Here is a 14,988-nt window from a genome sequence, read left to right on the forward strand (position 1 = left end):
ATAACACTACTGTTGGATTGTCTTGTTATAAAGGCGAACAGCGCAATGAAGGAACGAGTCACGTTGAAATTATCGCAAATCGGTTTATCACTTGTATTACTACCATGCACTATGTACTAGTAAATTTTGGGACTTCTATTTTTGTGTGCATGTGCGGTTTTTGACATGTTGTGCATGGATAGATTTATATCTAGAATATCTATATATTTAATAATATAATTGACATAAGCAAATTGATATTAAAACATTTGGTCAAAATCATAGTAATGGGTTAAAATGCTAAATCGATTATACACAGAAGTCTTAGGAATAAACACATGATCATAACCCACCTAACGTGTGCAGTAAATGCTCATGATTATTCAAACTATATTTATATATTTCAATAGACTAATTCTCAAAGGGTCGTCATTCAGAATTTATTTGGTGGCTGTTTTTGGTTAAGCACTTTTATTTCCTACAAATGAAGCACATACATGCACGCGCGCAAACACGCAAGCACACACACGCACACGCACGCACACACACACACACACACAGACAGACACAGGTACACACAGACACAGACAGACACACACATACACACACACACTCACTCACTCACTCACGCATATATGTATCGACTCTACTACTTTCTTGCCCGAACTTATTGTGTAAGCTAGGAGGTTAAAAAAGGTATAACAGGAATGATTCAAAGAATATTAATATTAATCCACACCACACGCACACACACACACAGACACACACCCAAACACACGCACAGACACACACACAAACACACACACACACACAACACACACACACACACACACACACACACACACACACACACACACACACACATATGTATCGATTCTGCTACTTTGTTGCCCGAACTTATTGTATAAGCTTAAACAAAGGTATAACAGGAATGATTCAAAGAATATTAAATAATCCACACCCCTGTATTACAAAGTTCAAAGACAATAACTCCTTTCATCTTTTTTAGTTCTTCAATATTCACAAACACAAGCTATCCGGTATATGCAGGAAAATAAGTCTACGATATGCCACAGGAGAGCGTGTGTACGTGACCGAAAGAAAACGTTGTCGCAAAATATATGACAAACTATTTGCTATTCTTTTATGACAATCCACGGCGATTTCATTGCACGACATGACTAAGTTCTTAGTGTAGTAGTAAAATAGTACGGTAAATTAGATAATACACACTAATACGCAGTAAGTCTCGCGTGGTGGTTATGCATGTGAACACTACATCTGATTTCTAGACATTAACCCTATTCAGACCTGGGGGTGGCTTTTGAGGCCCGCGGCCATTTTCGTCTCGGATAGCACCCAAACGGCTTGCGCTAGAACCATCAAATTTGGTGACTTTTCCTAAAATGTATCTAGCAACAATTTCACATTAATTACATAAGTTACTGCCATGGCAACGTGTTTCAAAAGGCCACCTCCCGTCTGACCATGCCAAGAAAAGCTCGGTCTGAATAGGGTTAAAGTTGGTACTATTCATAAGTAGGGTCAGCTTAGAACAAAGCGCAGATCAGATTCAGATTATGTGCCAGCCAAAGTGCTGGCTGGCGGGTGCGCCGCCGGCAGACGAACTACAGCAAGTCTAAACAACAAACAGATATCCGCAGTGATGGCTGACCCACGGGAGACACCACGTCTGGAGAGTGAAGAAATAGAAATGTCAGTCCTCCAGGGGGATTTCAACCGCCAGGATCCGGGGATACCTCCGCCTCTTCCGCCCAAACAGTCCCGGAAGGATCCGTATTGTCGCCCCGAACAGACCTGGACGGATCCGTCCTGTCGCCCCAAACAGACTCAGGGGCTACAGTCTCGTCACTCCGGACAAATTCCGGAGGATCCGACTCACCGTTCTAGATGGAGACGTGGAAGAAGGAAATGGAAGGTTTGTAGACTTTGTCAATCAGTAAAATTGATATACAATTTTCTTGTTTTTCTGTTGTGTACACCAGCTAATTATGTACTTTTTCATTTTTTTGTTATAATGTTGGTACTTTTTTGTTTATTTCTGTTGTTACCTTTATCTGTATGTGTGGGGAGGAGAGGGCCACTATAAGTAAGGAAAATTTTTGCTCAATAAATGTGAATAAAAAGAAAGAAAACAAATGTACAATTGGTGTATGTGTCTATAGATAGATGGATAGATAGCTAGATGTAGATTGGATAGATAGATGGATAGATAGACGGATAGATATGTAATATATGGATGTATGTATCGAGAGAATGGCTTTGAGTGTTCAATTGTTTTAATCATCAATCTAAAAAGTTGTGTCGACTTTTACCGTATTGTACGTAAACTATACTCCAGTTAAGCGTTTAACGGTGGTATTGTATAATGTTCTTGTCCTCTGAAGTAAAGAAAGAAATAAACTGTTTTTCCAGGTACCGTCTAGTCACACCCAGGAGACCCTGGGACTACCGCCTCGTCCCCCCGAACAGGCTCCAGACGAACCATCGGTGACTCTACTCCTCCCGAAACAGAGAGACGGGAGAACGGCAGGCGTGTACCGGCACAGGCTACGGGAGGAAGACCTCGTCAAGCTGCCGCTGAACCCGATGTACGGGGCAGACCTAGATCTACCGTCAGGTCAGTTCCAACTGTAACATTTATACATATCCAGTTGCTTTAGTTACTGCTTTTTGGCGTATCTTATTACCTGGATGTCTAACCTTCATCGACACATGTTCGATGTTTACAATGTCACACTCTAGTTGTTGTCAGATTTGAACTTTTGTATATAAGTCATTTATAATTTTTGAACACAAAATATTCCCCCAAACACAAAAACAAGCTGTATGACGCCACAGTAGGCTTACCTCTGATCTTTCCAAAATTATGTCATGGACGAATTTGTGGTTAATGGAATTGAATCCTTCTAAAACTGTTGAAATGTGCTTTTCTAAGAAAGTAATTCCTCCTCTCCACCCTCCTCTTCTTCTTGGCAATGAATTTGTCAAGCGAGTGAAATGCCATAAACAAATTGGAATCCATCTATCATTTAATATGTCATGGAACTCTCATATATTATAGCTGTTGGCTAACGCATAAAAAATGTAATCTTTAATAAACTAAAATTTAAGTTGTCTCGTAAGGTTCTAGAAATAATCTATAAATCTTATATTAGGCCTATATTAGAATATGGGGATGTTGTATTGCACAGCTACACTACTGCTGACCCACATCAGATTGAACGTTTACAACATGAATGCTCACTTAGGCCGTGCCTATAGGCCGTGTCTATGCGGAATCACCCAAGGCGGTTTACATGTGGTTTACCCCGAAGCCGGTTGGCTCCATGTGAACGCTCCGAAATCACATTGAAAGCGCCTCGATCCCAAGCCACTTCTAGAGGTGGTTTCGAATCGGTTTCCCCGCATCGCGATTTGCGTCTGAACGCAATATGATTTCAATGTAACTTCGCCTGGTCATGGATTACGGGGTGATATTTCTTTTTTTATATGCAATACCAACTTTTACGTGGCAGCAACTTAAAGAGCAGTAATGGTCAAATAATGTGTCCGTTCTAGGACGAGCTTCACCGCCTCTGGCGGGACCACGTCGGCATTCGGCCGAGATACGCTGGGAGGGGGGCATCAGCAAGCAGGTCGTTGACCTCTGACATTAATAACACGCCACCTTGTGTGATATCATCAAACATCAATAAATGTAGCTCGAGCGTATTGTGTTCGGACACGGTTTCACAGGTGTGTGTGTCACGTGGACCAGATGTGAGGAATGTGAGTTACCCGAATCGCGGTTTGGGTGATTCCACATAGACACGTCCTTACTGTATCGGGTGCGATTAGAGGGTCCTCGTACAAAGCTATTCCTAATGCACTAGGGTGGGAAAAATTGTCCGACCGCCGACATATTCATTCTCTCATTCTTTTCTACAAAATTGTTCACGGTCACACCCGAACATATCTGAGGAGCCTGTTACCACCCTTGGTGTCTGATTTCACAGATTTGAACTATTGTAAGTCATTTAATTTGGAACATAAAATATTCTAACTTCTCAAAACACAAAAACAAGCTGTATGACGTCAACACTACATTTAGTATGTCGTATATCGACCCCTGGCGCTATATAACCTGGGAATTTTTGCTTCTCTTGCTTTTTGTTTTCAGTTATTTTGTACATTACATGTATACCGTAAATTTCAACATTTAAGTTAGCCGTGTTTATTTAGTGAACCCTCATATGATTTTTACCGCGTAGAGTCACCTTGGTGTCCTTTATTATAGAACTAAGCTCTGTGTTCTGCCACTTTGACTGTACTACTGCAGTGTGGATGTTAGGTACTGTTTGCGCTTTGAAAACTAAGATGTTTTTCAGTTGTTGATTCAACATATGTCACACCGGTGTTTCGAAGGTATTCATTTTTAAGATTTTGATTTCATAGAATTCCCTTTATTTAACATTTTCTTTAATCCTATATCACTTATTGTGGTGGGTCATATGCCAACATAAAATGGTGTATTCAAATTCCTGTAATATTTTACTTATACATTTGTTTTCAACTCGAAATGATTCTGAAAACAGGTATTTTTTTTTTACATAATAGTAGACATTTGATTGGGTATGTGAAGAGATATGGTGTTAATTTTGACGGTTTTCTAGATCCCTTTGGAATAATTTGACTTTGGACTAACACCCCATTATAAAAGAATTTAGTTCTAGGATCCCATCTATAACAGGGGTTTTCTTTACCCCTTTTAGGATTACATAAACACATGTTACAAGTAATCAGGAAGACACTATCACTTATTGTGGTAGGTCACATACCAACATAAAATTGTATATTTAAATATAAATATGTTTATAATATTATACTTCTACATTTCTTTTCAAATCAAAATGATGGCTTTTTAAAACAGAGGTATTTTGACATAATAATAAGTATTTGATTGGATAGGTTAAGAGATATGGTGTTGATTTTGACGGTTTTCTAGATCCCTTAAAAATAGTTTGACTTTGGACTATCACCCCATTAAAAAAGAATTTATGACATCTGGTTCTAGGATCCCATTTAAACCAGGGCTTTTCTTTATCATTAAAAAGGGGGATTTTTCTCACTCTATCTTGTTTATTGATTGATAAAATGATTTTCTGTTCGGAGCTTTAAAGATGTTGTCCGGTTGCATATTCTCAAAATATTTGTCAATATAATTTTTGGGTTTAATGGCTTTTTGGTACAATATCTCGACAGTATATTGTGCCTTCTGTTGGGTTTTTAATGCCAGTAATTACTTTGCCTCTAATGTATGATAAATAAATGTTTCCCATTACCTTTTATCCAGACTAAAAAAAATGTATGTGTGTGTATGTGCAGTTTATAAGTATGTGCAAAGTACATAACACAGGAACAAATGGTAATGTGGACCGCATAACATTACCAGTAATCTACATGTTCTGTTGGATGCATTACACTTACAGTAAGTATTTTCATGTAGTGCATATCTGCAGTCGTAACAGCTGTACACATGGTGCCTTGAATTCAGAATACAGCATTAACAAATTTACATAAAAGTTTTAGTGCCAACAGAGCACTGTTGGTCATAATGAACCTATCAATGTAGAGGTTTCTTTGTGGTTTCACATGATATATATGCGTATTACATTTCTTGTTTTAGCGTTACAAACAGATAAAATACATTGTGCTTTCTAATAACAAACTCAATGTTATCTTTACATCCAAGCCAGGACATATATATGGCATAATTTTGCCGGGGTAAAATATATATTATCTCCAAAGATTACAGATGCTACATTATTGAAATCAATATTAATGCTCTTTTCATAAAGTGAATATTCTATTTTTTTCCAGTAGTCTTTAGCCGTATACACAAGAAAATATGTGCGTAGTTTTCATCCTGAATCCAATCTCACATTTGGGACTGTAGATAGCCCCAGGGGTGTTTACTATTTTCGATTTGTATAGTAAAAAATGGCAAGGAAGTATTTTTTTAAAGTACTTGGAAGTTGAATCCTTTCAATCTGTTTGATTTGATTTATTAGGCTGTATAAGACATATGTATACAGCCAGGACTGCCCAACTAGCCGGAGGCTATTATAAAGGGCCCTTACAACAAGAACATAAACAATTCGGAACAGTTAACAATCTGTTCTATTCTAAATTCAAGGTTTGAGCTTTCCATATTTTCTTCCAATTTAGATTGGGAAATAATTTATTCCAGTAAGTTTGCGAAGTTGGTATTGTCAAGTTGTTTTTTTTTACAAGACAGAGGAAATACAAATATTTACTATTGGAATTTAATATCGGTATTTTACATTTATCGATCCAACTTATGTGGTCCTTCTTGCATATTATTATTTGTTCAACCAAATTCTGTCATTAGTCATTTTATTCAGGAGTGGGGCATTTCTTTTAACATCAAAACTACATCTGAAAATATTAATTTTTTTCTCAAGTTTAGAAATAAAATGTAAAAGTATTACTTGCCAACTTGGTATGTTATTTTAAATAGTAATGTATCAATCTTTTTACCCATGTCTCTTGTTAATTTTTACACTTGGAATATGTATCAATCATTTTGTTCCCCCGTGTTCTGTGTAACTGGAGTATAATGTTTCACATTTCATTTTATCAGGTTTGTTGTCCCAGAGGAAGTAAAAGGATATATTTTTTTAATTTTCAAAATTATGAACCTCAACCTTGATAGATTTAATTAAGTCGGTTTGTCGATTTTTTTTTGTGCCAATAAAGGCGCAGTAAAGTGGACATCCCTGTCGGATGCCACGCTAGAGCAGAAAGAATGCTGCCTTCTCTCTCTGTATGTAAGTCTTTGTGTATGTGTGCCTACGTGTGTGTGTGTGTATGTATATTTGTGTGCATGTATATGTATATGCTTGTGCGTGTGTGTGTGTGTATTTGTCTGTGTGTTTGTGTGAGTACGTACATGTATGTGTGTATGTATGTGTGTTTGTGTGTGTGTGTGTGTGTGCGTGTGTGTGTGTGCGTGTGTGTGTATGTGCCTCATTTGTAGGAAATATATGTTCTTAAGCCAAAAACAGCCACCAAATAAATTCTGGATCACGCCTCTTTGAGAAGTAGTCTGTTGATATCTAAATATAGTTTTGAATAATCATAAGCATTTACTGCACACGTTAGGTGGGTTATGATCGTGTGTTAAGACTTCTATGTTTAATCAAGTCAGCATTTTAACCCATTGCTTTGAGTTTAAAAAAATATTTAATATCTTATTGCAATGATATTATTGAATATCTAAGATACCTTATAGATATGTCTCTAGTAATGGACAACGTGTAAAAAACCGCACATACACGCAAAAATAGAAGTCCCAAAATTTACTAGTACATAGTGCATGGTAATGATACAAGTGATAAACCGATTTGCGATAATTTTAACGTAATTATAACTAATAACACGTACCCATGGCTTAGATATGCCAGTTATACTTACTACCACGTATTGTGAATTTTCAAATTTCCCGGACTATTTCACTAGCTTTAGACTAAGAGCTTATTAATGTTGTACTTTAAAATCTTGTTATAAGTTATCATAAAAGAACAGCAAAATATTGTCGTTTATTTTGTTGTGGGGAGCGTTTTTACGCTCTCCTGCGGCATATCGTAGACTTATTTTCCTGCATATACCGGATAGCTTGTGTTTGTGAATATTGAAGAACTAAAAGAGATGAAAGGAGTTTTTTTGCACGATTTCCAACACAGGGGTGTGGATGAATATTAATGTTCTTTGAATCATTCCTGTTGTGTTTTCACTTGTTTGCCAAACGTCCTTGTACAAAAAGTTAGGGCAACAAGGCAGTAGAGACGATACATGTGTGTGTGTGTGTGTGTGTGTGTGTGTGTGTGTGTGTGTGTGTGTGTGTGTGTGTGTGTGTGTGTGTGTGTGTGTGTGTGTCTGTATCTACAGACGTTTCTGAATTGTAAATTGTTAATATATTCCGTTTCTTCTATTGTAGAACCCGATGACCAACAAGCAAATCCAAACGATGTGGTCGGGGCAACACAAGCCGAGATGTCAGCCTCGGGCGATCCGGCAGACCATAGTACACCAGCAGACGGCCCCGGTCATCCTCCGAACCGAGATGCCCGCAGCGCCCGGCCGGTACCCTCTACCCAGAGGCCAGGAATAACCACCGGCGGGGCCCAACCTGGGCACACGTATGAGGATGGGGACACGTTCATGGGTCTTGGACAACCTCTGAACCGAAAAGCACCGACTCTTCCGTCTACACCGAGGCCAGCAAGAAGCACCGACGGAGACCGTCCTGTGACGGCCGCCACACACACCTACAAGGACGGGGATGCCTTCAGGCAGGGTCTCGGGCCAGCCCTGAACCGGGATGACGGCCCACCACCTGTCCCTTCAACACCGAGACCCGGAAGACGGCCCGGCGGAGCCCAACAACTGCCGAGCTGGCCACAGATGCTGCTGAATCCGCAAGCCATCCTCGATCAGCTGCAGCCAAACGCCATGTACGACTCCAGCCCTAACCAGCCTCCAGGTCGGTATAAAAGCAGTATTGTCTAATGAAAGTTGCTAAGTCTGAATATATAAATCTTATTCATATTTGTAGGAGAGAAGTCTATACACAAAATTGACACGAAAAGTGTGCTATTGTTAGCAACCACAATTAATATACAACAGTCCGTTATTATTATAATTTACTCAACAAATTAATCATAAGAATACTAATTGAGAACAAACATATATTTCTTTTCTGTCCCCCTTGTAGCCGTAGCCCAAGAGAGTCGCACCATTTGGGGACGACTACGTCATCGCCTGTCGACACGCCTGCTGATTGGTGCTGCCATATCGTCCGTTGTCATGGTGACACTGATGATCGTAGTCCCTGTACTTCTGACGCACTTCTGCCGCTCTTGCAACCACGACTCTGTAAGTTAACTGATTTGTTTTGAAAATTTATTTTAACATGAATGATGTGAAATTAAAACATGGATGATGTGGAAACAGGTGCTTTTGAAAAAACGGGCAGGTTTGCCATTTGAACGGCTCCGTTATTGAATAAAAATTTGCGGTAGTAATTTATTTCAATGTAGGCCCAAAATTATGTAAAAATGTTCAAAATTGCAGAAATCGGGTAAATGAATCTTACATAAACTATGTTAATTAAACATTTTCTGTAGAGACCTAATATTACTGGTGACCCAAGTTTGGATTTAGATAATTTTAATATATAACAATAACGTAACTTTGATATGAAAGTCAACACCAGAATAAAAAAAAATTGCAGTGTGACATCAACAGTGACATCTAGCGACGTTTAGTGGAATAGCATGTCTAAAAGGTCGACCCACTGTTGCATGGATTATTGCATGGATTGTTACTACGCCCTAGCTTTATGAGGTCTGAATCCGTTTCGTGCAAAAATGGTCAAAGGGAAACTACGTCCATACGAAATAAGGGAACCACTTTTTTCATTATCAATCTGCTGATAACGATTTCCTCTTAAAAATTCAAAAGATGGCGCAACAAGCATAGTTTATTTACCACTTTACAGTCCGCTACAACCACAGCAGGTCCTAACACAACTGACAGTACTGTTTGGCAAAGTGCTCCTCGGCTGTTGAGTACTGTCAAAGTGCTGACCTTGATGACAACTGCTGACGTCATCAAGGTCAGTACTTGCCAGCCTTCCTTGTGTTTGGGATAGGTTCGTATTTAGTATAATCCCTGCCATGGTTGTCACAAAACAATAGACGACTATTGGCGAATTCTATGCTCCCTGATGTCTAAACAACGTTAAATTTATAAGAATATCAGATTGAGCTTGTAGGTGAGCTATGAATTCTTGTTTAACTGAAATTATAAACATATTTTTAAATCATTTTGTGCAAACAACAAAATAAAGTCATTGTTTGAGACAAATCAAGTTTGGATTTAGATAGTTTTAATATATAACAAGAGTTCCGCGATCTCATACCTTCGCCAAATGATGTTATCCCTTCCGGTTGACGAATTATACAATTTTAATCATTGATTTCGCAAATAATAGCCTCATTTGCATTTTTACATCAGTTGATCATATTCTCCACCTAATGACAGCCTTATCTTAACAAAAAAGGCTATTCAATCACGTCCTCATAAATTATGCAAATGAGGTCATAATTTAAATAAATGATATTTCTGATGTTCACCTTCACGTAACTTCCAAACACGGCAAGTATGAAATTCCCAGCAGTTACAACTATGAAATTATAGCAATTTTCCATTAATTATGCAAACTAGGTCTTCATTTACATAATCTATATCCTCAGATGTTCTTCTCGTTCTCAATTACATGTCATGAATACTTCAACCCATGTTGCTCTTTATGTTATAGTCCACGATCAGCATTGTTTAATTATCTCTTTACAGTCGGCTACAACCAAAGTGGAACATAACACCACTGGAAGTACTGCTCTGATGATGAAGACTGACCAAGTGACATCGGCTGACGTCATCAAGGTGTGTACTTGTCAGTGTTTCTTGGGTTAAACCCCTGTCACACATAGCCAAATATGGCCTCCTTAGCACTAGACCCTCAAACCATGGTTAGGAGTAGGTCAGGGGCAAGGTCGACTGGGTCGGCTGGTGTCAGGAGGGTAGACCATGGTTGGTTGGTGGTTTCCCGGTGTTCGAAAGTAGTTCAGTACGTGGTTGACACTCACTTTTAATTCGAATCCGATTCCCATATAAATCGTATCAGGCTACTCACAACCTTCAAGCAATCTTGGTTGGTTTTAGGTCAGGGGAAGGTTCTGGATGTGTGACAGAGATTAGGGCTTGGCATAATTGCAGCCATGGTGGTCATAAAATAGCAGGTTACCATTACGGTTTAAAAGTTCTATCCCTAATATCCGAACTACGTTTACAGACTCAAAGGTGAACCAACGCCTGTCCTCACTGTCTAGTACAGTATCTCAACCACTTGAGTGACTCTTATGAGCCTGGCTTTGTGGTGAATATAAAGTAAAAAAAAAAGTATATGAGTTGCAGATGAGCTATAATTTCTTAAAAAGCATTGTCCTTTGGGACGTTTTATGGCATGCTTTAATCCCCAATATGTCTTTTCACAACAGGGAATTAGATGTGATAGAAAGAAATTTAGATTATAGAATGTTGCATATGCCTATTCAGGGTGCAACATACCAAGCCATCCATTCTGTGTGAAACTTGTGAAAGACGCCAGGTTGCCTGGCTTGCGGCCTCTGAAACTAAGTGTGCCCCACCTCGGTCTAGCTTGGGTGCCATCCTATTTCCAGCAGGGCTCCTTGCACTCCCTTTTTCGGGCCGTCGAGTACAAGTAGCCCCATTACAATCAAGTTGTAGTCACATGGTTTAATTCTTTTTGTTGTCAAGTTATGAAGTATGAAGGCTAATGATTTATTTTCATTTTAACTCATGAGGCAACCTTAAATATTGAGGGGCAACCTAACTTTTGCTTAAAGTATTTCGAACCCTGCTATTGCACCAACGATGGCATGTTTACCGTTTGTCTCCTTCTAACTGTTTAGGTGAGTCCGGTCCACGGACGTGGTCCCTCACACGTCATCACTGTAGCACGACCCGCACCAATCAACAAGCCTGTTGCAACAGGACCTGCACCAACCAACAAGCCGGTTTCAGCCACTACTACTGAAGGTTTGTCATTACATCTAATAACATGCATGCAATAACGTACAACTACCAACACAAACTGTTGAAGAGGTTCATCAGTCACGTAGGATTATCAATTAGTAGTATATTCCTCAATCAGAGACTCTTTTGTAACTAAAGGTAGAAACAACGTACCTCCAAATTTGGGAGGTTGGGAGCTGCCCAAGTCTTACCTACCCCTACTCCGTAAGGAGGCGGGGAGGCCAGAAGATCCACACAAGTCTCGACCTTGCATCTTGATCACGGAGTGACCTAGTCTTGCGAGAACACGAGACTAGGTCACTCCGTGATCAAGATGCACAGTGGACATCGAAAATTTGGAGGTACGTGTTTCTACCTTACAAAAGAGTCACTGATTGAGGAAAATACTACTAAGGCCACACCAAGTAAATTTTATGGATGACGTCCGCGCGCGCATTGATTTTGGCCTGTCCCTAGAAAAAAAACAAGAAATTCCGCTTCCTGTAACTATGACCAAAGAGTCACGACAGTGCCGCAAATCACCAGATTGATGTGAAACCCGTAACGCGAATAAAGTGTCTATTGATATATATTGAAAGTGTATATCAATAACAGAAAATTTGCACCATTAACAGGACCATCCTGTATATATAAAATAACAGAAAATTGTTCACTGTCCACTGTTCCACCTGATTTATTGCTGTTTTGATTATGAATAAAAGACTTCTTGCTTGTTACACTGTGTCACCTCATTCAATTTGTGTCCTAACATTTGTCGTCTCTTAGTATATTTCTAATCTAGGCATCTTGTTTTTTAGGGCCCTTCTTGTTTTGTTTTCGCCCTCTCGCATTAGATTTAGGGTCTCCAAAGGACGTCATCCATAAAATTTACTTGGTGTGGCCTAACCAACAAAAACTGGTTTTCCGTAAACAGTGAGAGAGCTTCAGAAGATCCATGGGCTACCATGGACCCATTGTCTGGAGCAGTCTATCACCAGACACACGCCTGGCCCAAAATCTGACTTTGTTTTAAGTAAAATAAATCAGAAATGACCAAAACAAACGGACACGAACCATATACCTGCTCTCATGCTCTCAGTATGTGCTTTTGTACCATGTTTGAGTAAAAATAAGTGTATTAGATTTATCAGGACTTTAAAGATACATACTGTGTCTTTGTTATATATTTTGTCTGGCTCTTACCACTTCCGTCATGAGTTCAACCACACCAGAGATGTATACTAAGGTGGGGGTACTTTCAAGTATGACACAACGCGACGTACGCACGCCATTGAAGGAAATGTGAATTATATGAAAGAAAATGAGATCACTATTTTTCTTCTTCTGCAGACAAAGGCGACAAAAAACACGTCATCACCTTTGGCGATGGGTCGGGGGCTGAAAAACTGCGCGGCGCACGCGGGGTCGCAGTTTCCCCCGACAGCAATATCTGGGTGGCTGTCCAGTCCCAGGCCAGTCTCCAAGTGTACAGCATGGCTGGCGCCTTCCTGTACAAGTTCCCACAGGGTGGCCCAGGGCTGGGGTACACGTCGAAGAGGCCAGTTGATGTGTCCATCGATAAAGATGGCCACCTGTGGGTCTTGATGAGCGGGTACCCTGCCAACCGCGACACCCTGGTACAGTTGGACAGGGAAGGTCATCTCAAAGCCAAGTTCGACCTCCCTGACAATATACCACGGGGGGTGCTCCGCGGAATGGCCGTGGGCTTGCAAAACGACCACGTTTTCGTCACCTGGTCTGACGGTTACAGTGGCGGTGTGCAAGCCTTCCAGCCAGACGGGACACACCTGTGGGATGGCCAGCGGGGGATGAGGAGGCCGATGTACGTCGCTGCTAACGAGGAAGGGAACATCTTCGTCACCGACTCCGACACTCACTACATCTTCAAGTTTAGCGAGAGTGGCCAGTACGTGTCAAGGTTCGGAGGACCGGGACAGAGCGGTGGCGGCCTGAGTCATCCTCGCGGCATCTGTGTGGACAGTTCCGGTCACATCATGGTGGTGGACACGAACAACCAGCGCGTGGTGGTGTTCACAAGCCGGGGTAGGTATGTCCGCCACATCGCCGTCCGTGCTGAATACCCAAAAGGGGTTGCAGTGGGGCCGGGAGGACAGCTGGTTGTGACCAACATCAACACAATCACTGTCTTCCCCCACTACTGATAATGATGCACGAGAATGGCCTTTTTACGATGGTTGGACCATGTTGCAATTGATTACCTTCGCCAAGAATTGACGAAGGTTATGTTTTCCTTGCCGTGTGTCTGTGTGTCTGTTTGTCAACAGCATAACTCGAGAAAGCTTAGATGGATTAATATTTGATTTGGTAGGTGGTAGGTCTTTATGAGATTTTGGGCCCCCTAGCGGCTTCTTATGGTACTGCAGCCGAACTTCCAATTTTGATATCTCGTGATCTGGACATGCTAGGGTCATGAAATTTACATGGTAAATAGCTCTTGGGCTAGGAATGAAGTGGCACGAGTTTGAGCCCCCTAGCTGCTTACTCTGGAACTGCAGGGGCGTTAGTTGAAAAATGTGGCGGATAACTCAAGAACCGATAGATGGATCGTCGTGATTTTTGGCATGTAGGTAGCTGAAGTGATGCTTGGCATAATGATATTACAATTATGCAAATATTAATGTAATTTGCATAATTAATGAGGAAATTCTATAAATCAGCTGCATTCCATGATAGGACTATTCAAGGTTGTGTCATATGTAATTAAGAACGGCATAAATACAGGTAGATATCAATTATACAAATGAGGACTTAATTTGCATAATTAATGAGAAAATGTTTTAATACATAGTGGTAACTGCCTGGAATTTCATACTTGGAATATTTGATAGTTATGTTTAAACATAACTTGTTATGATTAAACATAACGTATTCAAATAAGGACCTCATTTGCATAATTTATGAGGAAATACTATAATGGCATTTTGATAAGATAAGACTGTCTTCTGGTGTAGAATATGATCAACAGATATAATTGATGCAATATAGGATCCTATTTGCTCATTCGGGGGGATTTATCTATATTTTCTTAGTCTTAAAGGCTAACCTCATTTGCCGAAGGTATGAGATCGTGGAACTCTGGTTTGATTATGTGGACGGCATCCGCATGGATTTTCGTCCGTTTCTAAACAAATGTTTGCAACTATACTTTTCTATTCTAAAAGCCTGTATCACAAAAATGAAAAACGCCTGGGGGTATTTGGCCACTCTACCCCCATGCCAAATTCAATGTTGTTTGGCCCAAAAATGAAGGAGTTGAATCTATGTAAAGAAATGGCAGGAGAA

At 40.1% G+C, this 14,988-nt stretch overlaps 1 protein-coding gene across 1 annotated transcript; it reads left to right on the forward strand.

Moving 5' to 3' along the window:
- The first annotated feature begins 1,645 nt into the window (after window positions 1–1,645).
- LOC109486632 lies at window positions 1,646–13,847 on the forward strand. The gene is made up of 7 exons (XM_019790490.1): window positions 1,646–1,918; window positions 2,416–2,620; window positions 8,003–8,548; window positions 8,780–8,940; window positions 10,423–10,512; window positions 11,562–11,688; window positions 13,015–13,847. The coding sequence occupies exons 1-7, from the start codon at window positions 1,646–1,648 to the stop codon at window positions 13,845–13,847; spliced, it is 2,235 nt and encodes a 744-aa protein (XP_019646049.1).
- The last annotated feature ends 1,141 nt before the right edge of the window (window positions 13,848–14,988 follow it).

This window comes from Branchiostoma belcheri, unplaced genomic scaffold (assembly GCF_001625305.1).
Source record: "Branchiostoma belcheri isolate BF01 breed outbred unplaced genomic scaffold, Haploidv18h27 scaffold82, whole genome shotgun sequence".
NCBI classification, from domain to species: Eukaryota; Metazoa; Chordata; class Leptocardii; order Amphioxiformes; family Branchiostomatidae; genus Branchiostoma; species Branchiostoma belcheri.